Genomic DNA, 26,996 nt, shown 5'->3' with positions numbered 1-26,996 from the left:
CCATTTTTGGTCAAAAAATCTCCTGCTCTGAAACCACAAGTCCGATTGATTTGAAACTTGGTATGGAAGTGCATAGGAGTGACCTTTCCCAAATTTGGGCAAATCGTGGTGAAATTTGCATATTTTTAGTTTACATGTCCATAGACTCCCATGTATAAGGCAGATCTCCATAGACTCCCATGTATAAGGCCACGAAAAATAAAAATTTAGTTTCTCGTCGTATTCTTATTGCAAAAGGATGCAGTGACACAATTTTTAGTCCCCACGGATGAAGTCCAGTGAGCTTATAGATTAGGTCATGTCCGTCTGTTCGTCCATCCGCGAGTCCATCCGTTCACGCAGATATCTCGGATATTTTGACAAAATGTCATGTGACCTTGATGACCTTTGATCTCAAATATACATATTTGTCCATAACTCAGTAACCACAAGTGCTACAGCCTTCATGTATGGTATGATGGGACACCTTATGACGCCACATATTGTACCTCATTAATTATGCGCATATCTAATTTTGAGCGAGCCAATAGAGCTAGAGGTCTGATTTTTGGTATATAGGGATAACTTAGCAAAACAATTTTTTTGACAAAATGTCACGTGACCTGGGTGACCTTTGACCTCAAATATACATATTTGTCCATAACTCAGTAACCACAAGTGCTACAGCCTTCATGTATGGTATGATGGGACACCTTATGACGCCACATATTGTACCTCATTAATTATGCGCATATCTAATTTTGAGCGAGCCAATAGAGCTAGAGGTCTGATTTTTGGTATATAGGGATAACTTAGCAAAACAATTTTTTTTGACAAAATGTCACGTGACCTCGGTGACCTTTGACCTCAAATATACATATTTTTCCATAACTCGGTAACCACAAGTGCTACACCCTTCATGTTTGGTATGATTTGACACCTTATGACGCCACATACTGTACCTCAATAATTATGCGCATATCTCATTCTGAGCGAGCCAATAGAGCTGGATGTCTGATTTTTGGTATATAGGGATAACTATAGGAGAGAAATTTTTTGACCAAATGTCATGTGACCTCGATGACCTTTTACCTAAAATATATGTTTATGTCAATAAATAAGTAACCACAAGTGCTATGTCCTTTGTATTTAGTAGGATGGGAGACCTTATGACAACACACGCTTTACCTCATTAATTATGTACACATCTCATTCTGGGCAAGCGAATAGAGCTAGAGATCTGATTTTTTGGCATATAGGGATTAATTAGCAATATAATTTTTTTTTTCAAAATGTCATGTGACCTCGATGACCTTTGACCTTGATTATACATATATATGCATATTTCAGTAACCACAAGTTCTATACCCTCCAATTTTGATAGGATATTAGACCTTAAGATGTCACATCTTGTACCTCATTTATAATGCGCATATGTATTTCTTGGCTGGCCAATACTGCTGGAGGTCTGATCTTTTTTCCCGATTTAGAACCATAACTTTGACATGCCTCATGTGTTTCAAATTGGGAACAACGACATAGACCTATGTGCCCATAGATCTCAACATATACACTCCAGTGATACTTCTTAATGACCACATTTTCCTGCCCCATCAAGACTAATACTCCTATTACAAGTGGGGACTATGTCATTGTAAATGACTTGTTGAGTTAATGGTTGTATCACAGTCTTCGATATATCTAATTCTGTATTTTTTCCATTTTATATTCTGAATAATTACATTAAACATATTTCACTGTCTCCAGTACATTTCATTTAAGTATTTTCACTTCATGCACTTTATCCCTTTCACACATGTTCAAATATCTGACCAGAGAACAAACACTAAATAGTCCAGGATGGGAGCTACAGTGTCATTGACACTATTTTTACAGATACACTGCTGTTAGTCAAACACGTGTATGTCACACATTCAGAACCGACCTAGACACATTGGGCACGGAGTGAAATCAGTTACTTTGCATGTCGCCTTCAAGTTCAACTTAATTCGCGTTCCGAAACTTCATCATTATAGTACATACAGTGATAGTACCAATGAATTTTCCCCGGGAATTTACCAATGAATGGGTGCTCAGTTATGAACATGGACGAAAATGTACGGCAAAGCGAACATTGAGGTCTAAATCAGCTTGAAATTGGTGTGTAAACAACCTATTTACCTTCGCTAAGTGATCGGTCCCGGCATTATTAGCCTACCGGGTACCAGTCAACTCGCACCTTTTCCAACCCGCCCAGAACCAACTCACCCGATTCCAACTCGTCCGATTCCAACTCGCCCGATACCGACTCGCCCGATGCCAACTCGCCCGATACTATTTTGCAATTTTTATGAGTACTTGGTACGTAAAAAAGAAAGTTTTATTTCTTAAAACAGCCTACAACAAATATTTCTAACATTGAGAACCATAGGTGCGGCTAGGGCTTGAAATATGTGCCAACGCGGAAAAGTTTTTATTTGCGAATTTCATGTTTTGCAAATCTCTTGAAAGAATAAATTTTGTTCGGTTTCTTTACGTATAGGGAAAGTTACTGCAGTTACTGGCTCATGTCTTTAGGAACAGTAGGACCGTCTTTTACGAGTTACTGGCTCGGCATGAAAATAGCTGGCCTCGAGCTCTGCATGGCAGGGCTGTGTGTTACCGGCGTTATACGGCCTCCCACCACATGGGCAGAGCTAGCTAGCCTCGGGCCATCGGGTTTGTGTACATGGAATCTACAACTACATCTCAAACAACGAGCAACTTGGCATCGGGCGAGTTGGAATTGGGCAAGTTGGTTCTGGGCGGGTTGGGAAAGGTGGGAGTTGACTGTAATTCGTTACCCGGCTGCACTGTGGCCGGTCATCGTCTATTTCCGCGTCAGATAACGTAGGCAACACGTACGTACATAGATTCCCACTGTAATCTGTTTGATGCATTCTGGGATTGAATACGCATGCGCATATCAAAGTTCACCGAGGTCATCCAATCTGCGATTGCGCAAACGACCCTCCAAATTTAGAGTGGTAACGAACTGATCACAGTATTGAAATTCTTACAATAGCTCATCCTTTTTGAATACAATTTATCTCATGACTGCATACATGTAGTTCCTCTGCAGTGACCAGTACAGACAGTTTCAACATTCACTCAGTTTAACGTGCTTAAAATGTGATTTCTGTATGTTGAGTGACCACATCATTGATTGACCACTATGTGGTTTTGGATGTGGGAAACCGATCTTCTATGAACCATGTCTGATCTCATCGTCTGAGGACTATTTAAAATCCAACACCATCTGGGTATTGATAAATCTGATAGCTGCCATTATACCGTTAATTGGCAAGGGAATATCTTAGCTATGTGAATTACCAAGGCATTACACGTAAATGTTGCCAATTACTCAGAGCATAGGTTCTGGTACAATGTATACTTTCTGTGTAAATGGACTGTACAGGTACATGGTATGTTGATGACAATTCCAATCTGTCATACACTCCAGTATTTGTCCAACATGTAACAGATGCTATTGCTATAACATGTCAACTTGTGTAAACTATTCCCAGTTTTAATTTGTCTATGATGATGATAAATTGTTATCAGCAATAATTGGTCCATAATCTGTCAAAGGGCTTCAGTGGCTGTAACTTTTGATGAATCAGATCTTTTTTCACTATGTTTTAGATCAATAATATTTTTGTTGTGATTCCTGAAGGAAGCATATTTAGATATTCAGCTTGTCAACTCAGCCTGTACATGTATGTGTGTAATCTGCATTGACATTGACAATTTAGTCTGCATTGACATTGACAATGTAGTCTGCATGGACATTGACAACGTAGTCTGCATTGTTATTGTTAACATTATTGCTGACAAGTGAATTTTAGTGTGGACTAACTTAGTGTAGACTAAAAGTCACATTTAAAACATTACCCTCAACACATATGTGTATAAATGCTGTGTTGGCAAACTGAAAATTGGGTTTTTCAATGAAAAGTAGGAAAAAATATCATGTTTTCCGACAGCACTACATTGAAAAAAATTGAAAAAAAACCCCCACAAGTACAAGTATTGTACAGTAAATTGCTTAAGTTTAACAATGAACCGTTCTCCTTTACATGAATAGTTTAACTCTCAACTTGAGTTGAGTAAAGATGTCATAGTTACTAGTCAAAAATTTGTTCACCCCTCCAAATTAAATACAGTAGTATATAGAGATCTTTTGTGTTTGTATATCTTGGTCTATAAATTTCCAGTACAAATATAAACCTGGTTGACTAAAGTGATTATCAGCATTTCACAGTTTTCCCTTGACAAAGTGTATTGAACCCAGCGCAAGAATGCCAAATAGATATAGTTTAGATAGCTGCATTTTTGTGTAATTTATTCACTTATATATAAATACATGTAATATTTACATGTTGTATTTTGTATTGTGTCTCTGAATGGATATAGTACTTACTGTCTCTCAATTCCCATTGTAAAAAAAAATGTCAAACATAAATAAATTGAATATTTTGTTGTTTCTATAATCTGTATAACCTTTTTCACATTGCGCATAATTCTTCCATTGCCAATGAAAATATGGTATGAAAATATTCATGGAGCTTGTGAATAAATCTTTTGTAATTTTAATTATAATAGCCATGTTTTGCACAGTTTGACATGCAATGTGCTTTATCAAAGAGTGTTGTAAAGAATTGCTCTACATGTACAATAGTGTACAGATTTGCAGCCATTGGTGTCTTACGTCTTTCTGATGAAAATCCAGTACACAAATAACTGCGCACATGTGTTCTGTTGTAAATTGAAATGTATTAAAAGTATTGAAAGGTTTTCCAATAATTTTGCTGTAATATAATCTTTCATCTTTATAATGTGTCTTGTTTAAATAAAAAGAGAAGTTTGGTTTTCATTTGCAGCTATTCCCATCGAATTTGGTGAATATGTTCTCTATCTTCCCACTCTGATGTAGTATAAATTTGTATCAGGAATATTTTAGGTATGAAGTCATTAAAAAGTACTTCATGTAAGCACATGCTGCAAAGTTGTCTCAAGCTGTTGTGGTAATTTTGATTTGCAGAATAGTGTACAGATGTGCCTGTCTATTTTTAGAGAATTTCCAGGTTAGCTGTGTTACATTGCCAACAGATGAACAGAACTCAGCATGCTTGTTCATTGCAGTTGTCAAATGAACTCAGTAGTTAGCAAACAAAGTTCTAATTACGTCAGACAACATGCTGGGAGTTTGTTTTCAATAGAGCCCAGGAACATCACATAGTGGTGAGTCTGAACAGGTGCTTCCAACATGGATTATTTTAATTGCAGCAATGAGCTGTATGGGGTCATCAGACTGCCATGCAAGCAAAGATCAAAGATACATTTGTCCTGCACAGAGTCAGATGTGAAACTTTTTGTGGCCAATTGCAGGCTTGTCTATGGCTTCTTTGCCTTTACTGTGACATTTATTCATTATTTTACAAGCAATGTGTTGAACTACAAAATACCTGGTATTTGCCTTACCTCCAGAAAATATGGTGTACGATGTGCATTTACAGTATTACTACCGTACCAGTTTTGGTAATGAGAGTAGAAATCTAGCCTGGACTAAAATCCAATTGTCGACAATAATACTGGATATCACATGCTTACAAGGCACTGCTGTGATGATAACACTAGACTCTAGTCACTTTGAGAGTTTTCTATTTTCTGAACAGAGCGCAAATATTTGAAAATGCATTGAAAATTTTGAGTTATACAGTTTTGGTGCATAAAGATGAATTTTAGAGGTTTCTAAAGCCATTCAGTTGTTTAAGTTAATACCATTTTATGAACTTGATTGAACATTACCATCAGTCTTAGTATGATGAAAATAGCAATAGCAAATAATTGCCATTTTGTGGTAAAAAAGTTTATGTAGAACTATTTGAAGGGTTTATTGGATATATGCATTCGTATGTTCAGGTAGTACCAATTTTGCTGTGAATTACTGACAAAGGTTATCGGTTTAGGTCTTGGCAATTCTCACGATATCAATGCTTTTTAATGAGTTCATTGTGTTCAAGGCTGATTTGCTTTAACCATGAATGTATCACAATCTTTTTGTTTGATGTACATTTTATTGTCCTCTCATTGAAAGGTGAATTTTCTTTTACACTCAATACAATGTGTGGTTTTAGTGTACAATGGTGACTGACCATTAACCCTTTCACCCCCAGTTCCACAGGTCCAAGATCACCATTGATAACAATGGGTTTAGGTGAAACCATGGTGGTGACCATTAAATAGCAAAACCTTGTTACATGTACAGTATGGTACCGAGTAATCTAGTAGACCAATGTATAAAACCTGTCCATTCTTGTCCCGGGATTCTTGTCTCCCAATATGTGGGTCCAAGATGACCAAGAGATAGGCTGTATGTATTCTATGTACTATGGTATACTGGTACAACAACGGTGGAGGATGTGGGAACTCTATGATGTGTCTTTTTAAAGGGATAGGTTTTATTATCAGTTCTATCACTGAACAAATTGATTAACTGGACACAGCTCTCTAAGAAGAACAAAGGACTAATATTATGTAAATAGTCAATGTCAAGAAGCACAAATGTGAGAATTGAGGATTGAGGACTACGGCTTAAACCACCAGTAGTCACATTCAGACAGGCATCTAAAGGGCATCTCCTGTTCCTGTGACAATTCAGTTCTATACGGTCTTATTTATGAGAACTATCAAATACTGCTAGAAACAAGCAACTTGAAGACAGGTGTGGTGTTTCACAGATGTTATGTAGTCATTAGTTCAGACTCAGTTTCCATCAGGTTTTCTGAAATTTGATGCCTTAGTTTATTAACCCAGTGTGATCAATGAACAACAGACTGATAATGCAATATTGGAATTTTTCAGCATCATGTAACATGTGTATTGAATAATTCAGTAGAGACGTTGTTGATTGGTCTGTGCAGAAAGTTATCAGTCCCCCCGGATGAAGTCCAGCGGGGACTTATAGATTGGGTCCCGTCTGTGCGTCCCTCCCTCCCTCCATCCATCATCAACAGTTTCTCAGACACTGCTGAACCAATTTCGTTCAAACTTGGCACAAAGGCATAGCACTATGACCTACAGATGCACGTCGATTTATTTTGTGATACGATCCAATATGGCCGCAAGGCGGCCATTTTGTTGCAATTTTTCATGTCTTTGGACCATTGTTGCGATTTTTCGTGTCTTTGAACCATAACTCAAACATTACTTCATGATATGATCCAATAGGGCTGACATCCTTGAACCGATTCTGTTCAAACTTGGCACAAAGGCATAACACTATGGCCTACATATGCATGTCAAATTATATTGCGATACGATCCAATATGGGCGTGAGGCGGCCAATTTGTTGCAATTTTTCATGTCTTTGGACCATAACTCAGACATCCTTGAACAGATTCTGTTCAAACTTGGCACAAAGGCATAACACTATGGCCTACATGTGCATGTCAAATTATTTTGCGATAAGATCCAATATGGCCGCGAGGCAGCCATTTTGTTTGCAATTTTTCATGTCTTTGAACATAACTCAATATGGCTGCATTCTTGTGCACATTAATTTGTTTCATTATATGATCCGAAATGGCTGATTACAACAACATACCCGATCCCATACCATTTCGAAAATTCCACCAAACCATGTGTATAGTATGTGCCGTCATGACACTAGAGGCAGTGAGGGCATTGTTATGTGTGATGTAATCAAAAGTTCCTTCAGTGGTCATTACCGGCAGAGATGAGTCATTTATTGAACGTTCCTCAGATTACTTTATTATGCAAGTCACAGGCCTGATGCACCCGTTGCATCAATGTCATTCCACAGCTACCTAGACCACAGCTACCTCGACACCAAAGATTATAACAAAACGGACAAGCGGGGACTGTGTCATCAATGATGACTTGTTGCAGTTAAAAGCCAAATACAGGGTTGCATATGCCAGTGCAGTCTCAACTTGCGTGCAGATGCCTTTCAACAATTTAGAAAGCTACTCAAAACCTGCAAATACTGCATAAAGCAAAGGAAATTACTGGACAAAGCTTGTTCAACAGAGGTATTTTTATTTCTATAGGGCCATGCTTGCTATTGGTAATTACAGTGGATTGGCTAATTCAATTTGCATAATCCATTATTTTAGAAGTGAATTGCTTTTTGTTCACAAGTTGTAATTCTGCTAACAGTAATTGAGGATGAAACAAAGTCTGTAAAATAAGTAGCTTTCTGAACACTTGTCTTATGTAACATTGGTCTCATGTTCATCTAGTGTGTTCAAATGCTCTGGAGACTTCTTGCCGATTAAACAGTATAGTACATGTGTGCTAGGGTCTCCTGAATTTTAATCTGTTGTTAGTTCCACTGTCAATAAAGCTGAGCTTATCAGATAGGTGGATTGTCAGCTGGCGTCTGGCATCACTCATTTGTCAACGTTCATCTTCCTCTGAGAAACCACTTCTAGTGGTTTTAAATTTAGTATACAGGTTCTTGGTGTTGATCTATGTCATTGTGGCAGAATCTGCATATTTGTATTTGTAGGGCAATTTTTCTTGTTTTACACTGTAATTGACATGCAGCTCTTGGATGAAGTGATTTCATGTCTATGAAAATGTCCAGCCAAGCTGAGTTTGGTATAAATAAATCTTCTTTTCTGAAACCGCTCATCAGATTGCTTTGAAATTTGGTATTTAGGTTGCCAGGGGCGACCATAGTCAAGTTTACTCAATTCATGGTGGAATTTGTGTATTTGGGCAATTTCTCATATTTTGGTCAAGAATCTTCTGTGCAGTGGCTTGTCTAATTGGTTTGGAAGTTAATATGCAGATTTCTAGAGGTAACCTTAGTGAAGTTTGTTCAAATTATGGTGCAATTTGCATATTTGGATTTTGGGGGCAATTTTTCCAGTTTTTGGTCAAAAAATTTCATTCTTTGAAATTGCTATTCTGATTGCTTTGAAACTTGGTATTGATGTTCCTTTGATGAACTTCAGGAACTTCAGAAAGGTTTGTTCAAATCCTGCTGGATTTTTCTGTTTTTCTTATTTTAAATCTGAGACCATTCATCAGATTTCTTTGAGTTTTCAGTTTCGTACAAATCCTGAAAAAAAACTGCAAAACCATTTTTTTTAGCAATTTTTGTCGATTTTTAGTCAAAACATTTCAAAAATCATCTTGTCATGGCAACAAGATAGGTTTGTGTATCTTTCTAATGGGTACAGTGACCTTCGCTATGTATGGAAAGTCTACAAACGACTGTGTTTTCAATGCTATGGGCCAGGTTACAGTCATTTTGCACTGTCATGTGATCTCTGCAAAAAGACATGAGGAACTTTGCAACACAGTAAGGAATTTTTAGCTCCCATAGCCATATGTATATATGGCAATGGAAGGTATTCTTATAGGCTAGGGAAATGTCTGTATGTATGTATGTCTGTATGTCTGTGTGTCTGTATGTCTGTATGTCTGTATGTCTGTATGTCTGTCCGTCAACATCAAAAACTCCAAAACCGCTGTACATTTCATCTTGATATTTGGTGTGTATATGGATGATGGGCTGTAGATGAGATTTTGTTCAAATGAAGTTGTCATTGCCAAAAATATGCAAATTGAGTGAAAAAATGTAAAAACAGTCAAAATTGAAAAAACTCAATAACCACTGAGCAGATTACATGAAAAATTAGCATGTAAGTACTTTGGGCTGACATGAAATGATTGTGCACATCTTGGGTCAGTATCTTGGACTTGCTATTTTTCATGAATTTTTTTGTAATTTTTTCCCATTTTTGGTCAAAAAATCTCCTGCTCTGAAACCACAAGTCCGATTGATTTGAAACTTGGTATGGAAGTGCATAGGAGTGACCTTTCCCAAATTTGGGCAAATCGTGGTGAAATTTGCATATTTTTAGTTTACACGTCCATAGACTCCCATGTATAAGGCCACGAAAAATAAAAATTTAGTTTCTCATCGTATTCATATTGCAAAAAGGATGCAGTGACACAATTTTTAGTCCCCTAGGATGAAGTCCAGTGAGCTTATAGATTGGGTCATGTCCGTCTGTTCGTCCATCCGTGAGTCCATCCGTTCACGCAGATATCTCGGATATTTTGACAAAATGTCATGTGACCTTGATGACCTTTGACCTCAAATATACATATTTGTCCATAACTCAGTAACCACAAGTGCTACCATACTTCATATATGGTATGATGGGACAGCTTATGACGCCACATATTGTACCTCATTAATTATGCACATATCTAATTTTGAGCGAGCCAATAGAGCTAGAGGTCTGATTTTGGTAAATAGGGATAACTTAGCAATACAATTTTTTTGACAAAATGTCACGTGACCTGGGTGACCTTTGACCTCAAATATACATATTTGTCCATAACTCAGTAACCACAAGTGCTACCATACTTCATATATGGTATGATGGGACAGCTTATGACGCCACATATTGTACCTCATTAATTATGCGCATATCTAATTTTGAGCGAACCAATAGAGCTAGATGTCTGATTTTTGGTATATAGGGATAACTTAGCAATACAATTTTTTTTGACAAAATGTCACGTGACCTGGGTGACCTTTGACCTCAAATATACATATTTGTCCAAAACTCAGTAACCACAAGTGCTACAGCCTTAATGTATGGTATGATGGGACAGCTTATGATGCCACATATTGTACCTCATGAATTATGCACATATCTAATTTTGAGCGAGCCAATAGAGCTAGATGTCTGATTTTTGGTATATAGGGATAACTTAGCAATACATTTTTTGACAAAATGTCACGTGACCTGGGTGACCTTTGACCTCAAATATACATATTTGTCCAAAACTCAGTAACCACAAGTGCTACAGCCTTAATGTATGGTATGAATGAACACCTTATGACGCCACATATTGTACCTCATTAATTATGTGCATATCTAATTTTGAGCGAGCCAATAGAGCTAGAGGTCTGATTTTTGGTATATAGGGATAACTTAGCAAAACAATTTTTTTGACAAAATGTCACGTGACCTGGGTGACCTTGACCTCAAATATACATATTTGTCCAAAACTCAGTAACCACAAGTGCTACAGCCTTCATGTATGGTATGATGGGACAGCTTATGACGCCACATATTGTACCTCATTAATTATGCACATATCTAATTTTGAGCGAGCCAATAGAGCTAGAGGTCTGATTTTTGGTATATAGGGATAACTTAGCAAAACAATTTTTTTGACAAAAATGTCACGTGACCTTGGTGACCTTTGACCTCAAATATACATATTTGTCCATAACTCAGTAACCACAAGTGCTACAGCCTTCATGTATGGTATGATGGGACACCTTATGACGCCACATATTGTACCTCATTAATTATGTGCATATCTAATTTTGAGCGAGCCAATAGAGCTAGAGGTCTGATTTTTGGTATATAGGGATAACTTAGCAATACAATTTTTTTGACAAAATGTCACGTGACCTGGGTGACCTTTGATCTCAAATATACATATTTGTCCATAACTCAGTAACCACAAGTGCTACACCCTTCATGTATGGTATGATGGGACAGCTTATGACGCCACATATTGTACCTCATTAATTATGCACATATCTAATTTTGAGCGAGCCAATAGAGCTACAGGTCTGATTTTTGGTATATAGGGATAACTTAGCAAAACAATATTTTTGACAAAATGTCATGTGACCTCGGTGACCTTTGACCCAAAATATATGTTTATGTCAATAAATAAGTAACCACAAGTGCTATGTCCTTTGTATTTAGTAGGATGGGAGACCTTATGACAACACACGCTTTACCTCATTAATTATGTACACATCTAATTCTGGGCAAGCGAATAGAGCTAGAGATCTGATTTTTTGGCATATAGGGATTAATTAGCAATATAATTTTTTTTTTTCAAAATGTCATGTGACCTCGATGACCTTTGACCTTGATTATACATATATATGCATATTTCAGTAACCACGAGTTCTATACCCTCCATTTTGATAGGATAGTAGACCTTAAGATGTCACATCTTCTACCTCATTATAATGCGCATATGTATTTCTTGGCTGGCCAATACTGCTAGAGGTCTGATCTTTTCTCCGATTTAGAACTATAACTTAGACATGCCTCATGTGTTTCGAATTGGGAACAACGACATAGACCTATGTGCCCATAGATCTCAACATATACACTCCAGTGATACTTCTTAATGACCACATTTTCCTGCCCCATCAAGACTAATACTCCTATTACAAGTGGGCACTATGTCATTGTTAATGACTTGTTGAGTTAATGGTTGTATCACAGTCTTCGATATATCTAATTCTGTATTTTTTCCATTTTATATTCTGAATAATTACATTAAACATATTTCACTGTCTCCAGTACATTTCATTTAATGATGCGACTCAGGTTCAAAGGTCAATTTTAGGAATTTTTTTTTTATTTCAATTTCGAACCACTGATACGTGGTCTTTCTTTTGGGTAAAGGTGTTGGGTCACATCGTACGGGAAATTCCTGAAATATTACTAAAATGGCAAACTATCAGCTACACCGCGTGCCATTATTTCTCTTTTGTCTTAACGGTCGCGGATTACCGACCACGATATCTTTGATAAACACGCAGAGATTATGTATAGGCTTTGCGGTATAGTGCGCATGCGCTAGCTTCAACGTTATGCTCAGCGTTTTGAACTCCGCATGTCGAGCAGACCAAAGCCGGTGCTCGCGCTCTGTACCGTCGAAAAAGCAAGCGAGGTCCACAAAAGCGGACCTGAAAAAGACGGCAACGTGCGCAAAGGTCGATTCAAATCTAAAACAGTCCGACTTTGGCTCATACTCCCTGCAATAACGATCAAGAATGCAGTGAAGAGTCAGATTTGGCCGAGGACGCAGACGATAACGGAGACAACTATGAAAGTATTTGACACGTTGCTTTTCGAACATATTGGGCTATGCTGATTGCATACCCGAGCCTGAGCGAGATGAAACTTCTGTTAGTTGCGATAATTTTATCACTCTTGCTGTACATGCTTGGTGTTAGTATCGTGTTCTTTTATATTTTTAAACTCGAGTTTTCTATCGTGCAGTCTTTTCGTGTCTGCTGAGAAACCTTGAACAACACCGTACCCGACAACAAGTGACATTTATGTCAAGGAGTTTCCCAAGCCAGTGCAGGAGTTCATACACACATAATGTAGATTCACAAGAGCAAGTTCACCGATCTGCTAATTTTTCGAAACGAAATGCAATATATTTTTTCATTTCATGCCTTTTCTTTCTTAAATATAACTCAGAAATTAAATTACGTCAAACGTGAATTGCGAGGGTTCACAAATGATTATTGTGTGCGTGTTGTCTAAACTTATCAATTACCCGCAGACTCGAGATCCACAGCTACTAGCTGGACCTCAACACTGAACGTAAAACAAACCCGGCTCAACTTCTATAAGTGCTGAAACTAGCAATTTTTGCTATATGAGGTCAGTCATCGAAAGTTTGACTAAAAGTAAAAATCTCCAAAATAATTATGTGTGCGCTGGTATTGCGCAAGTCGAGTGACTCCACTGTAGACTAGTCCGATACTCTGTCTCTCGGAACACGCTGTCGATGACAGCCTGCACTGTTCTACCTACGGCGTAATTATTATTAGTTTGATAAAATCGGTACAAGAACACATATAAATAAAGTTTGTAAAAATAACACGAGTCAATCTCTCCCGTCGTAACGAAGGGCGACAAGTTTGCAGTGCGGTGCAAAAGCTAAGAAAATACGACAGACATTTTAAAAGCTAAGAAAATACGACAGACATTTTATGTTGTCAAGAGTTACATGTGTTCGTCTCATCTTGAGGTAGGAAAACTAGCAACTGACGTCCCGTTCGCACAGTGTCGGCGCTAACATGAACTTGACAATCACTTTTCACAAAAAACATGCATAAATTGCCGATCGCGAGACAGGAAGTAGACAACTTGAGTCAAGAACAAGTGAATGCCCGACGCGATCGCGCGACGACAGCACACAGGTCTCGATCTGATAGACTTTTTTACACAAGTTTCGACGTCTTCGTCTTGACTGTGAACACTGGTAACCAGATTGTAACCGTTGAGTTAACAGTATACAGTTAATATGCTAGTTAAACGTTCCAAAAATGGATTAAATCGCCAAGTACCCCTCTGTGTTTGTTGTGTAAATACCACCCACTGCTGGCAGTAAAGCATTTGCCAGTTCAGTGTATAATTTCTTTCTATTTTCACACGATCTGCAATCCTAAACATATTCAAAATTCCCAAAACTGACTCTAAATACTTCAACTTATTCCTGGTATAAGAAAATTCGCAGAAAATAGTGCGCGAGTCGGACTTCTTGGTCACAATGTGTGACGCATAGGTCGTTTACACAAATCGTCGATTTTCTCAGTTCCGTTTTTGGCAGTGCGTACATTATTCAAATAAGTATAAGTCGGCGGCGCCTGGACAGACTAGCCTGATTTTTCACCTGTGAACATTGAATGAATATATCTTAAAGACCGTGTCTCAGATTTCCGATGAAGGGCCTGGAAGTGAAGATATCCTGACAAACGTGAACAAAGGCCGATAATTTATGCAAAAAACGTCAAGTTGACACTTTGAAGGTGCATTGTGCGAAACAAAAGCGAATTTCAAAAATCCGGGACACGGTTTTTTGCCCAGTATACCCAGCCGTCGATTGCCGTAAACAGATCACCAAGGCCGATTGGAGATTTGTACTTACACTTTTTTGAGTAAAAAAACTAAAAAACACGTGTTTTTGAGTAAAACAGCAGTATGCGCACTGTTTTTGAAAAACTAACAAATTTTCTGAACTCTTCGGTGACCGAGCAGATAAAAAAAGTACCACATGTCGGGTGTGTGACCACGTCTTCTTTGTGAAAATGAGGATTGAAAATAAGTGACAATGAAACTGAGTCGCTACCTTAAGTATTTTCACTTCATGCACTTTATCCCTTTCACACATGTTCAAATATCTGACCAGAGAACAAACACTAAATAGTCCACGATGGGAGCTACAGTGTCATTGACGCTAAGGAATTTTTCTCATTAGGCAAAAAATATCAAACCTGCGAAATATTTTGCTCAACGCCACAAAAGGAAAAAAAGAACTCATGAAAAATCACCCACATACGGAGTAAAATAGCATAGCAAACAGCCTTTCAAAATAAAATTTTGCTCAGCCAATTTCTCTCATGTACGGCAAGCTTTAGTGATAAGGCAACAATGCTGGCATTTACACTGTTTGTGTGGACAAGTGGCTGCATTTGCTTTAGCCTTTGATATTATATTGGGCATTACATGTAAGTAGATTAGTAATGTGCTTTTGGATTGAAAATTTTGTCAAATTTGCACAGAAATTTTCCACAGAAATGTTGATACATTTGAGTCCCTCTGATTAGCAATGTGTTTGACAGCTGATTCTCTGAGTCTTGACAACCCTATGGTGACTCAATGGTTTATCAGTCTTGACAACCCTATGGTGACTCTATGGTTTATCAGTCTTTTAATAGCAGATCAAGTCAGAAAAATTCATGTTCAAGGCCTTCAAATGTTAAAAGTCTTTGTTTAAATACAACATATGGGATATGTTGTGCTTCACTGGTTAAACCAACTTGACCTGATAGTGACAAACTTGGTAGGGTAAAAAGGTTAAAGAAAATAAATGCCTTTGTTGGTAATTAGTTGATGTATTGAACAAATTAATCAAATTACTTGTAGAAATATCATGTTGGTGCCATATGGTTACATGTAATTACTGATGGTGCACCAAGTTAATTGGATTGAAAACAATTGGACATTGTTACATAACAAAAATCTGTCATGAAAGGGGAAAGCAGTTCAATGCCATTATTGTATTCAGTTGACCTTCAAACACAATACTGTAAGGTTGGCTCTCAAAAACATAAACATCCACTTCGCAACTTCAACGTTTGTGTCATTTAGCGAGCTAGATTTGAAATTTACAGTACAGTCTCATTAAAAGTGTACGGACATTTTGAAAACATATGAGAAATTTCAGAAGTTTTGGTCGTTTGGTATTGGCCTTGTCAAAGTTGATACCAAGGCATTTTAGTATTTGTTAAGTTAAGATTTGTGTATTTGTTCTAAATTTTTAAATATTTTTCAAACAGGTACATATAGCCAAGCTTCATGCTTTAATTTAGGATTGTTCTGACAATTCTTAATGATGATAAAAGCATATCAAAATATTACAGCCAATACAAAATCTAAAAAGGTAATACACTTTAGCAGATGTGTTTGAGTAACTGATGTCAAGCACACTGCTTGGTTTATTGTTATCTGATACCAGAGATCTTTCCAGATTGCAGAGCCCAGTTGCTGCTGCCTACACATGACTTTATATCTCTATTGGGGATATTACATTCATCCATTACAATTTGAAGAGTTTATAAACAGCGTGATTCAACATATGTTTTGATGGTTATTTTTAGAACTATTTATCCTAGGCATCCACATCTAATAATATAATACCCATGAACTAATAAAATAAGATTTTTCAGTTTGTTGTGTAATGTGAGTTAAATTGTGAAAAAATTGTACTGAAAGGTAGAATGTACCAGTACCTTGGGGACAAATATTCTGACTTGAGTCTAAAATGTTTTTGGCCTACCACTTCTTAGGGCTTGTTTTAATGGCGTAATCAAAGTTTTCACCGCTCACTTTTGAGAAAATCTGAAAGTTTTGTTCCCCATAGTTGACACAGGGATGGTGGCCATTTTGAATTTTAAGTATTGGGTAAATGTTGCTTATTAATTTGATTTCTGTAGTATCAAAACTTGCACGGTTACCTTTGATTTTTAATTTCGAAACATAGTGGTTCAAAGTTGTATTATGGAAAGTTTGAGCAAAAATTAAACTCTTTCAATTTTGAGGTGCATACTAAGTAAGTTGTCTTCTTTATAGTGTTCTGGCAATGTTTTTGCCCATGTTATGTGTGGTCAAAACACACATATGGTAAAACACATGTGCAGGAATTTGAAACTTTGCAGATGTACATGTAGGCATCTCTTTTACAATCCTGCTTGTTAATTTAATGTGTAGTGGAAGGGGACCTATTGAAGGTTTTGAAACAGACAGATGTCTTGCATACTAGTATCAAGGGATTCATTTTCCATGGACTAGCCTGTTCAACCTCTGGATGTACAGGCCTGTCAAGCAAGCATTCCTTTAATGCGTATAAGCCATGCGTATTTGTCCAATGAACTCATCAAATTGATGCAGATATCAAGCTAGAAAGATACATGCAGCTAATACATGCGGTATACACTAAATGAAATGACACAAAATCTAGACAAATAAAAGTGGTGCATTGACATTTGAGTTTACAAGTAATTCATGCATTTTTTTTACATTTTATCCAGTAGTCATGACATCGTGTAACCTGTGCGTGTAGGTGAAAATTGTTAATTCTGGCTATCTTCCTCAGTATTTACATGTACCTGTGATATTGAGTTTCAAAGTCATGGTCTTTATTAGTACAGTAACTAGTGACACATTGAGATTGTTCATGTTCTGAAAAAGTTGTCAATTGTTAACCTTACATGGATGTAGGGTATTGTTGCAATATACATGTAAATAAGTACATGTTTATTGTAGTAAACACTACTGAGGTAAAATTGGTTTGACCTTAGTGAACACTTTTCTGAAGTAAAACTGGTTTTGTCTCATACAAATCACAATGTCACAGCAGTTTCTTGATGATTTGCAACAATCCTGAAGTTCCAGCCACTCTGATGTAAAATGACCACCTTCTGCAAGATAGTAAACACAGTGCTGAGTTGCCTTGGTGACCAAGCACTGTGTTCCATTGTGAAAAGAAATGTCCATAGTATCAAACTGGCAAAGGGCAAATAAATGCAAACATTAGCACAGAATAGCTGTGCTCTATACTGTAAGCAAATTGTACAATGTTAGGCAACACAAAACTGTGATTACATATATACTGTAGGGGAGGCTTATAATTGAGAAACCAACAGTGTGTGTTGTCTGCCATAAATGTTTAATTTATGTTAATTTATGCACAGTTATTGAACACCACTTGAACTTAGAATCAATTTTAAAAGTCAACTTACATCTAAAGAAATTGTAAAGAACAAAAAAATACAAGATTTATGTTCTCACAATCATGGTATGCCACGATCACACTGACACTGATAGGCAGCCACAGCAAAAAGACAGCAAATACTGAGGAACAATTTTCCAGCTTAATTGAAAGTATCACAGTTTAATCAAACTGATTACACAATCCCTGAATACATAAGTGAAAATTTAGTAAAATTTCCATTTGAATCATATCTTAAGATAAAAAGTACCTGTAAACTTGAACAATGACGTCATGTACTGGTATGCTGCCAATCAACAGAATAGAGTGAACCATGTACCAGCATGCATTGGCTCACATGAAAGGAACTCAATAAATATATCAAACAGTGTGCCTCTTTTAGAAACAACAACATATGGTACACTGAAGAAGTGAACATTGTAATAATCACTGGTAAAAGTCTTCACCGTGAGATGAAAGGATAATTAAAACAAATGAAATCGCTATCTGCATGCTACTTGGCTGTGATTCTGATTGCTATCTGCATGCTACTTGGCTGTGATTTCGATTGCTATCTGCATGCTACTTGGCTGTGATTTTGATTGCTATCTGCATGCTACTTGGCTGTGATTTCGATTGCTATCTGCATGCTACTTGGCTGTGATTTCGATTGCTATCTGCATGCTATGGCTCTGATAAATGACAGCTGTTATCTGCATGCTCAGGGGCTCTGATTGTAAACGTGAAGATCGGGTTAAGTATGCAGTACGTCCACCTTGAATGGGTTATTTGCAATCGTGTAACGGTGTATTATGCTGTGATTAGTCGTTGTAAACATCAGCAGATACACTCTTACATGAATGCTAGTAACTGTATTATCATCAGAGACTGACCAGCAATTCAGCAATTTCCACTAGGCTCCATGGAAAGTCAATAATTCCTGCACAGCCCTTGTCCATGAATTGTTTTGCTATCTTGTAAACTAATCATAGTTACATGTATATCATCATAGATATATATGTGTGTATGATGTGTTTGTGTGAATTACTTCAGTTAAGACACTGTCCATCTTGCTTTGACCATCTTCCCAACAGGTCAACTTAAAAAATGAGTAAAATATGGTGTAATACATGTATGTATTTGACTGGCTTTACCATCATAAGGAAGTTCCCTATAGTTTTAACGTAATTTGAAGAGAATAGTTAAGCTGATTAATTTACCCACTTTATCTGAAGTGTGTTGCACTCCTGTTCTTATGTTGAACTTGTATAAATATTTCTGAAAAATTGTAAGAAAGTCGCTTTATACTATAGTTGTCAATGTTACACATGCCAAGTAATTCAAACTTCAACATGATCATTTGAAAATGTTCAGCATTTGATAGGATTTCATGGGGATCTCCAAGATAAACCCCTAGGGTAGTCAAATCTCCAAAATAAACCCCTAGGGCAGTCAAATTTCCCAGATAAACCCTTGGGCAATCAGGATTTCAGGGGGTTCTCCAAGATAAACCCCAAGGGCAGTCAAATCTCTTGGCCATGTAAAAGTTACAATACCCATAACTTATTAAAATAATTTTTTTACTAATTTTGTGTTAGAAAACAATTATGTTTTATATTGAATCAAACTAGATGCATTAGCCTTGTGAACTCACTGCATTGTGTACAAAACAGCATTTCAAGACCATACATTCTATGCTAGAGGGTGATTCAAGATGATGCAGCTGTACATTTTGAACAAAATAGCATTTCAAGATGATATTGGTAGTAGAAGCCATAAAATATTCCTTTCACCCTGTCAAACTCAGATTTTCACAGGAAAATATTTCCTCAACTTTTGAAACTATAAAGCCGTATAATTGTGTAAATTTCAAATCCATTATGAAACAACGTTACTCACTGAACTGAAGAGCAAAGTTGTACAGATTGCAATGAAAGAGTTTTGCTTGCATCGCACATCTTAACAAAACTTTGCTATTAAACTTTTTCAGATTGCCAGACAAAGCACTAGGAATATTTATGTACTAATTGTTGTTGTCGGTTGTAGTAAACCTCAAACTGACAGTGAAATTTTCATCAATTTGTATTTTATTATAGGTAAGTGAAGAGATTGGTCTCCTGGAGTGGGATTATTTTGGTTTGAAGTATTCCGGAAGGAAAGGTGAGCAACTATGGCTGAACCTGCGAAATCCTCTCTACTTCCAAGTGTGTGGAACCCAACCATTCCGACTAAGCTTACAAGTCAAGTATTTTGTACAGCCCCAGGAACTGCAACAGGCAAGCACTAGGTGAGCATAGTTGATGTTGTTTTTGCTTTGCATTTGTAAAGATACCTTGAAAACCTTCTCTCAATGTATTGTACATAGTATGTATGAAACTTGTCATCTGTGTAAGCCTTCTTACTGGAATGGCAGGGAAGATACTGTGATTTAATTCTAAATTTGAATACAAGAATCTTTGGTTAAAATATTAGAAACAGAACTTTGTAGAGAAAAGGGTACAGTTTGTATCGAATTGTGTCACGGATACTGCCATAAAGGCTTAAAGTGCTGTAAAGAGCCCAGTGTTATAAGATTGGCAAATGGTAAGTTTTGACAAGTACTGAAACTTGTCTGAATAATTAAAAAAGTTACAAAGAAGTCTAGAAGTTAACAGGTCATAGGTTAGTGATATGAAATGTATTTCTTTTATTTAAAAGTAGTGATTTTATCTAATTCTTTGAATCTTTTGAATGGAAAAGTCCATTTTCTGTGTGGATTTTGTCTCTTTTGTCCTTTCTGAATTGGGTGAGTGACCTCTAAATAAAGTGTCAACCCTTTTACCATAATGGTTTGGCCCAAAGCCATTGTTATTGGTGAGTATTGTCAAGTTGTCTATAGGGAGTTTTGAAGGAGGAGAAATTTTCAGTGACACTGTGCTTTGTGAATGTCGGAAGAGATAATGTCAAGCTGTCACAACATGTGTATTCTGGAAGATGATTGTTGATTGGTGAATAGCCTAGCCTAGGTTGTTGAAAGAAGGGCCATTTTAAATTCTTTTCATCTCAATAACACGCTCTACAGAGATCCAATCTTACATATTCATCTCAATGACAAAACAGAGATCCAATCTTACATATTCCAAATTTGAAGATTCAAGGGCAATAGTGAAAGGTTTTTGAAGAAAACTTGACAGCATTATGTTTTTACAGCATTATGTTTTCTCTGTTTGATATGTAGTCATAATAGCCGAGTTGTTGTCATACATTCCTTGACTGTTTGGCCAGAATGTTTATAAGATAAGAATTATGGGTCATTTCCTCAATGTAGGTGTTAAACAACAGTGTTGTGGGGTGTGTCAGACATTTAGGGTCAATTTCAAGGTCACTGCGGCTATTAGGACCAATCTCAGGAAATGAAAAGTTCCAGCCCTGTTTTAACAGATAAGAGTGAGAAGTCGTTAACCTGTGAAAATGGCTTTTAATACTACTCCCATCACATTCTTGTATCCAGCTGCCGTACACAAGCCAAGGCATGCAGTCATTTTGTTCAGTGCTATATCTCATTTTTAACATACTGAAAACATCACTCAGCAACATCACATCCAAGTCACAATCTCATCTGATTCTCAAATTTGATGACAACCAGGGAAATTCCTTTGTCTGCAGCTTGTTCTGTTTAGGTATTCATTTGTCTTTGCTGTCATTTATAAAGTTTATATATGCCCAGGTAAGAATATCTTTACCAGTGGTATAATCACCAGTGGTATAATGTTATCTAGTTTAAGTGAAATGTATTGTGTACACCATTGTACCACACAGAATGTGTACATGTAATAAAGTACACAGCACTAATGTGTTGCTATATAGCCACTACAATGGAAAGCCCATTGCATTTTAACAAACACAGGGTAGTGCGCCCTCACAAGGTTTGCATTGGTAATTCTACGGTAATTCTGGAGGTTTGAAATACAGATACCGTAGATTAAGAAAGTATTTGGAAGAGAATATTAAACCTGTTCATCCCAGTTCCCTGTATACAGGTCCAACTTTACCATAGAAAACAATGGATTTGGGACAAACCATGGTGGTGAAAGGGTTAAACCTGTTCATCCCATATCCAATGTCCGCAAACACCTGATGACATGACATGACAATAGGTTTGGATCAAACTATGACAGTACATTGTACATATTGTATATAACCGCAAAACTCTGGCAGACTGTTTATCAAATACTGTTCTGGTTTTGATTGACAGATTGGTTTTGATTGACAGATTGGTTGTGATTGACAGATTGTCCAATGCAATATATGGCTTAGGCAGACTGTATCTCAAACAGTGTTCTGGTTTTTATTGACAGATTGTCAGATTTGTGTTCCGTTACCAAGGTGATCAACTACTAATAGAGAGTCCCTATATTTTTGCAGGCATCAATTTTACTTGACCCTTAGGGGTTTATTTTTCAAGAAGCATTTCACCATATCAGATGAGGAATGTGTCAAGCTGTGGGCGCTGATTGCCCAGGCAGAACTTGGTGACAAAGTGGAAGAGCAACACATAAACTATAAAAGAATACTGCCAGACATCAGGTGAGTAACTAAGGAAACCAACCAAACTAAAATGCTGTGTTTTCTCTGGCTTCTGAAAGTTTTTAGTAAATTTACGAATTAGGTATTGAAACTTTTCGTAAATTTTGAAATTCATAAGTAAACTTAACCGTTCCAATACCGAATATCATTCAATCAAATTCAAATTAAGTACAACATGTGCTTAGACAGAACTATTCTGAGGTTGGGGGCCTTCAGCTCTCAATCAACTAGCTGCTTCCTTGCATTGTCACAGAGGGACTGTGCATTCGTATATTTACGAATCAACAATGAAAAAAATTAGTAAATCATCTAAAAAATTAGTAATTTTACGAATTTGAGAGTGGCAGAGGAAACACAGAAATGATAAGTAACCCACATAAAAAAAATTCTTACCTGTTTGCGTAGGCATCTGTTATACAGCAAACATGGCTTGACTTCAGATAAAAAATTTTAGTCACTCAACATAGAGGGCGCTATCAAGTGACCTTTTTGTTCTTTGCTTGATGTTGAAACTAAATTTATCCACCAGATTTAAACTTAATTCATCCACCAGATTTAAACAAAATTTATCCACCAGATTTAAACTAAATTCATCCACCAGATTTAAACAAAATTTATCCACCAGATTTAAACAAAATTTATCCACCAGATTTAAACAAAATTTATCCACCAGATTTAAACTTAATTCATCCACCAGATTTAAACGAAATTTATCCACCAGATTTAAACAAAATTTATCCACCAGATTTAAACTAAATTTATCCACCAGATTTAAACTAAATTTATTCACCACATTTAAAGTAAATTTATCCACCAGATTTAAACTAAATTTATCCACCAGATTTAAACTAAATTTATCCACCAGATTTAAACAAAATTTATCCACCAGATTTAAACTGAATTTATCCACCAGATTTAAACTAAATTTATCCACCAGATTAAATTTATCCACCAGATTTAAATTTAATTTATCCACCAGATTTAAATTTAATTTATCCACCAGATTTAATCGATAAAGAAAACAAAGTAAATGGAAGAGAAAAAAATTATGTTAATTGGTTGTAAACCTAGACCATGACTGTTTACGTAGGAATAATAAGAAAAAACGAATAAAAATGAGTTACATACCGGTGTGTCAGAAGCTAGATGAAATTATGTTTATTTTTTGTAAAAAATTGTGGAGTATAAAGAAGTCAGTGCACGCTGAAAGGATTTCAGAGATCAGAATTTTGATCTGAATTTTAATCCATATCATAACAGAATACTCAGTGCTCTTAATAGCTACAGTACATGATTAGATACCGTTACATAAAGCGAATATAATTGCTGTAAATAGTAAAAAAATATATATTTCATGAACTATAGTGCCTCGTTATATCAGCAGAAACAAAACTGAAATTCAGACAAAATTTAGGAATAATTTTTGGTATAGAGTAGTTTGTATATATATATATATATATATATATATATATATATATATAACATATATACCATATTCCTCCGATTCTAAGACCCCCTTTTCAGAACCAAAGATGACGAAATAGATATGGGGGGTCTAATAAACGGATGTCACCGCGAAATCGAACATCGAAGTTAATTTATGCTAATTTATGCAATTTATGCAAATTTTTATGCCAATGATTTTTTGATTCACGCTACAGACAACTCATACTTTGTGATATCGACTCATGGCCATGCTGTGTAGATACTGGCAGTCGAATCTGTACAAGTATAAATTAATGGAGATCCACAAGTCTTGAAATATAACGTATTTGCCATACCTTCTTTTACTAAACAATACGATAGCAATAAATCTTTGTATTTCGTGAATAGATAATCACCACGAAGCTTTAAACAACAAGTACGTTCCTCAGCAGCAGCGGCTAGCTCCCCATAGCATGGCCACAAAGGTCAGACAATGAGTGAAGGGAAAGTCCCTGAAGTTCCGCTGGCTGTGATTGGTCAATTTACGCAATAGGTCAAAGGTGTCAGTGCATGAGGTCAAGGTAAAATTCTGTTCAGTGGGATGGTGTCCGTCCGATGTTTTCTATGTACGACTTTCATTTACTGTACTCCTTAAAATAAACAATCAATTACACGTCGTGAGTTTTATTATTTTGCTCCTAGTTTCAAAAAGTTTAACCGTATCTCAAAACGAAATGTGATCTTACGAACAGGCAGGCTCGAACAGGTAAAGTGTTGAGGCATCGGCTGGCCGAGACAAAAGATTGCTGCGCCAATCTGCTTTATTTGATGTGTTGATTTTTTGGCAATACATGTACACCCTGAAGTTTTGTTATTACTTGTATCGATGACCAAAATGTCTCCTGATGTTGAATTCAGTCATCTATGATCAACTATTCGGAATATGGTACGATCATGCACGTTTTTGTTCTAACTGTAAGTGCTGGCCGTTTAAGCTTATGAAGTTGGGTATTTTTCCCTCGCAAGACTTCGAAAGCGTGCATAATCTTGAAAATCTGTTACACTATCGTTCTACTCATTGCTAGGACTAGTTCAGGAAAGGACACACACAAATGCCGTTCAAACAATAAATACCTTCATTACGTGAGAAAAACTACAAAATTGATGAAACATAAACGGAAGAAATTCAAAGAATTTTCAGTTCATGCGCAAAAGAAACTTTGGATATCGCGTTTCGTTTGTCAACACCATAATTGCCCTCTTCATCTAAGTCAAACCAGTCGAAGTCGATATCGTCGTCATTAAGTCTTTTTGAAAGATTTTACGATGCCAATGACATTTCTACTTTCACTGGTTGCTTATATAAAGTTGAACGTAAGAGAAAACTTGCAGCGCTTCACAATGATCACGAAAGAAAACTTACGTGATAGAAAACTGTTGAAAAAATCTTTTTATACTTTAATGGTAAATTTGAACGTAAGAGAAAACGTGCAGCTATTCACAATGATCACAAAAGATACCTTACCTGATAGAAAACTGTTCAAAAAATCTTTATAAGCACACCATTTAAAGAGCACTTTTTCATGTGCCGTAGTCTTTTGCCTCAGTAGTATGAAAACAAAAGTGTAAAAGTTGAGCGAAGCAAGTTCAAAGCTCGTGTCATTCACACGTCCCAAATTTTCTATTGATAACGGCAACAAAAGGATTTCCCGACATTGTTACAAGATCCTATAAAAATGCGTCGATTTATCATAGACTTTATTTTCTGAAAAGTCATAAGACAGTGCACAGTCGTCATGGGCAAGAAAAAAGTAATTATTAAAAACATTCTCGCTGTCGGCATGCCTAGATGCAGACAACATACACGATCGAAATGCTGTAGCCGTTGTTCAAGATGGTTGCAAAGTTGAAAGTTTGAAGCGAGATGCGGCACTGATACCGGGCACTGCTATTTTCGAATATCATCGATCGTGACGTGTCAGTCAACAAAATACTACTTGAAGGCAAAGAAGAAGCATTCATCCATTCTCCAAGAGTTGGCATGGCATAGAAATGTCACGACAGTGTTTTGGCAAATAATGCGGCTGTACCTCTGCTAAAGCAATCAGTCCGAGGTACTGTTTTCACCGTACATATTCACTAAAACAGACCAAATCATGCCGCTGACCAAAAAAAATGAAACGGCCCTTTTAAGGGCCACAACAGTCTCCAAAAAGAGAACTACTGATACCCAAACTTTTTTGTGTTTGTATGAGTGTAAATGTGTTTGTTTGATCGTGATGAAATGAGCGAATCGTACTTGAACGACAAGTCGGAAAACCCGACGATCCTAAATGTTCATTTCATGGTGGCCAAATTGCATCGAAATGTTCGATTCGTACATGATCAGATGTTGAAAAATCTGCTTATTTTGATGGTAGCAAAATGACAGTAACGAAAAGACGACATTGTACTAGATCGAGACGCTAAAAAATCCAACTCTTTTATATTGTTCATTTAGGTAGTGAAATCCAAGTGTAGTTTTATCGCCAGGAAATTATAGAACTGTTCCCGATTGACATGTTCCAAACCCCAACAATAGTGTGCGTGTGTGTGTGTGAGGTTTGATACTTCACTTTGACACTTGTTTGTGACTTTGATAAGCAGCGTAGGTGTTGTGGATATTCTGGTCTCATTACATGACAATGGCTCTATTGTTCCCGTCAAAATTCGGTGTACCCCCTGGGGGGTCTTATAAACGAACTAACAGCTAATTACGAATTGATAAATAATCCTGGGGTCTTAGAATCGGAGGAATACGGTATATATATACACACACGAAGTATGCGGTTCGACTTGTCCGATACAAAGTGCTCAATACAAAAGTAGAGCGAGATATACCGGGG

At 36.7% G+C, this 26,996-nt stretch overlaps 1 protein-coding gene across 2 annotated transcripts in view; it reads left to right on the top strand.

The window, feature by feature from the left end:
- The window catches only part of LOC139122542 (E3 ubiquitin-protein ligase MYLIP-like), a 57,176-nt gene that overhangs the window by 14,046 nt on the left and 16,134 nt on the right, over nucleotides 1–26,996 (top strand). For both annotated transcript variants that reach the window (XM_070688031.1, XM_070688040.1), the window contains exons 2-3: nucleotides 20,217–20,407; nucleotides 22,525–22,686. In XM_070688031.1, coding sequence (XP_070544132.1) covers nucleotides 20,217–20,407; nucleotides 22,525–22,686 — 353 coding nt within the window. The remainder of the gene's footprint in view (nucleotides 1–20,216; nucleotides 20,408–22,524; nucleotides 22,687–26,996) is intronic.

Source organism: Ptychodera flava, chromosome 2 (assembly GCF_041260155.1).
Source record: "Ptychodera flava strain L36383 chromosome 2, AS_Pfla_20210202, whole genome shotgun sequence".
Classification (NCBI taxonomy): domain Eukaryota; kingdom Metazoa; phylum Hemichordata; class Enteropneusta; family Ptychoderidae; genus Ptychodera; species Ptychodera flava.
This window is presented reverse-complemented; position numbering and strand designations above follow the sequence as displayed.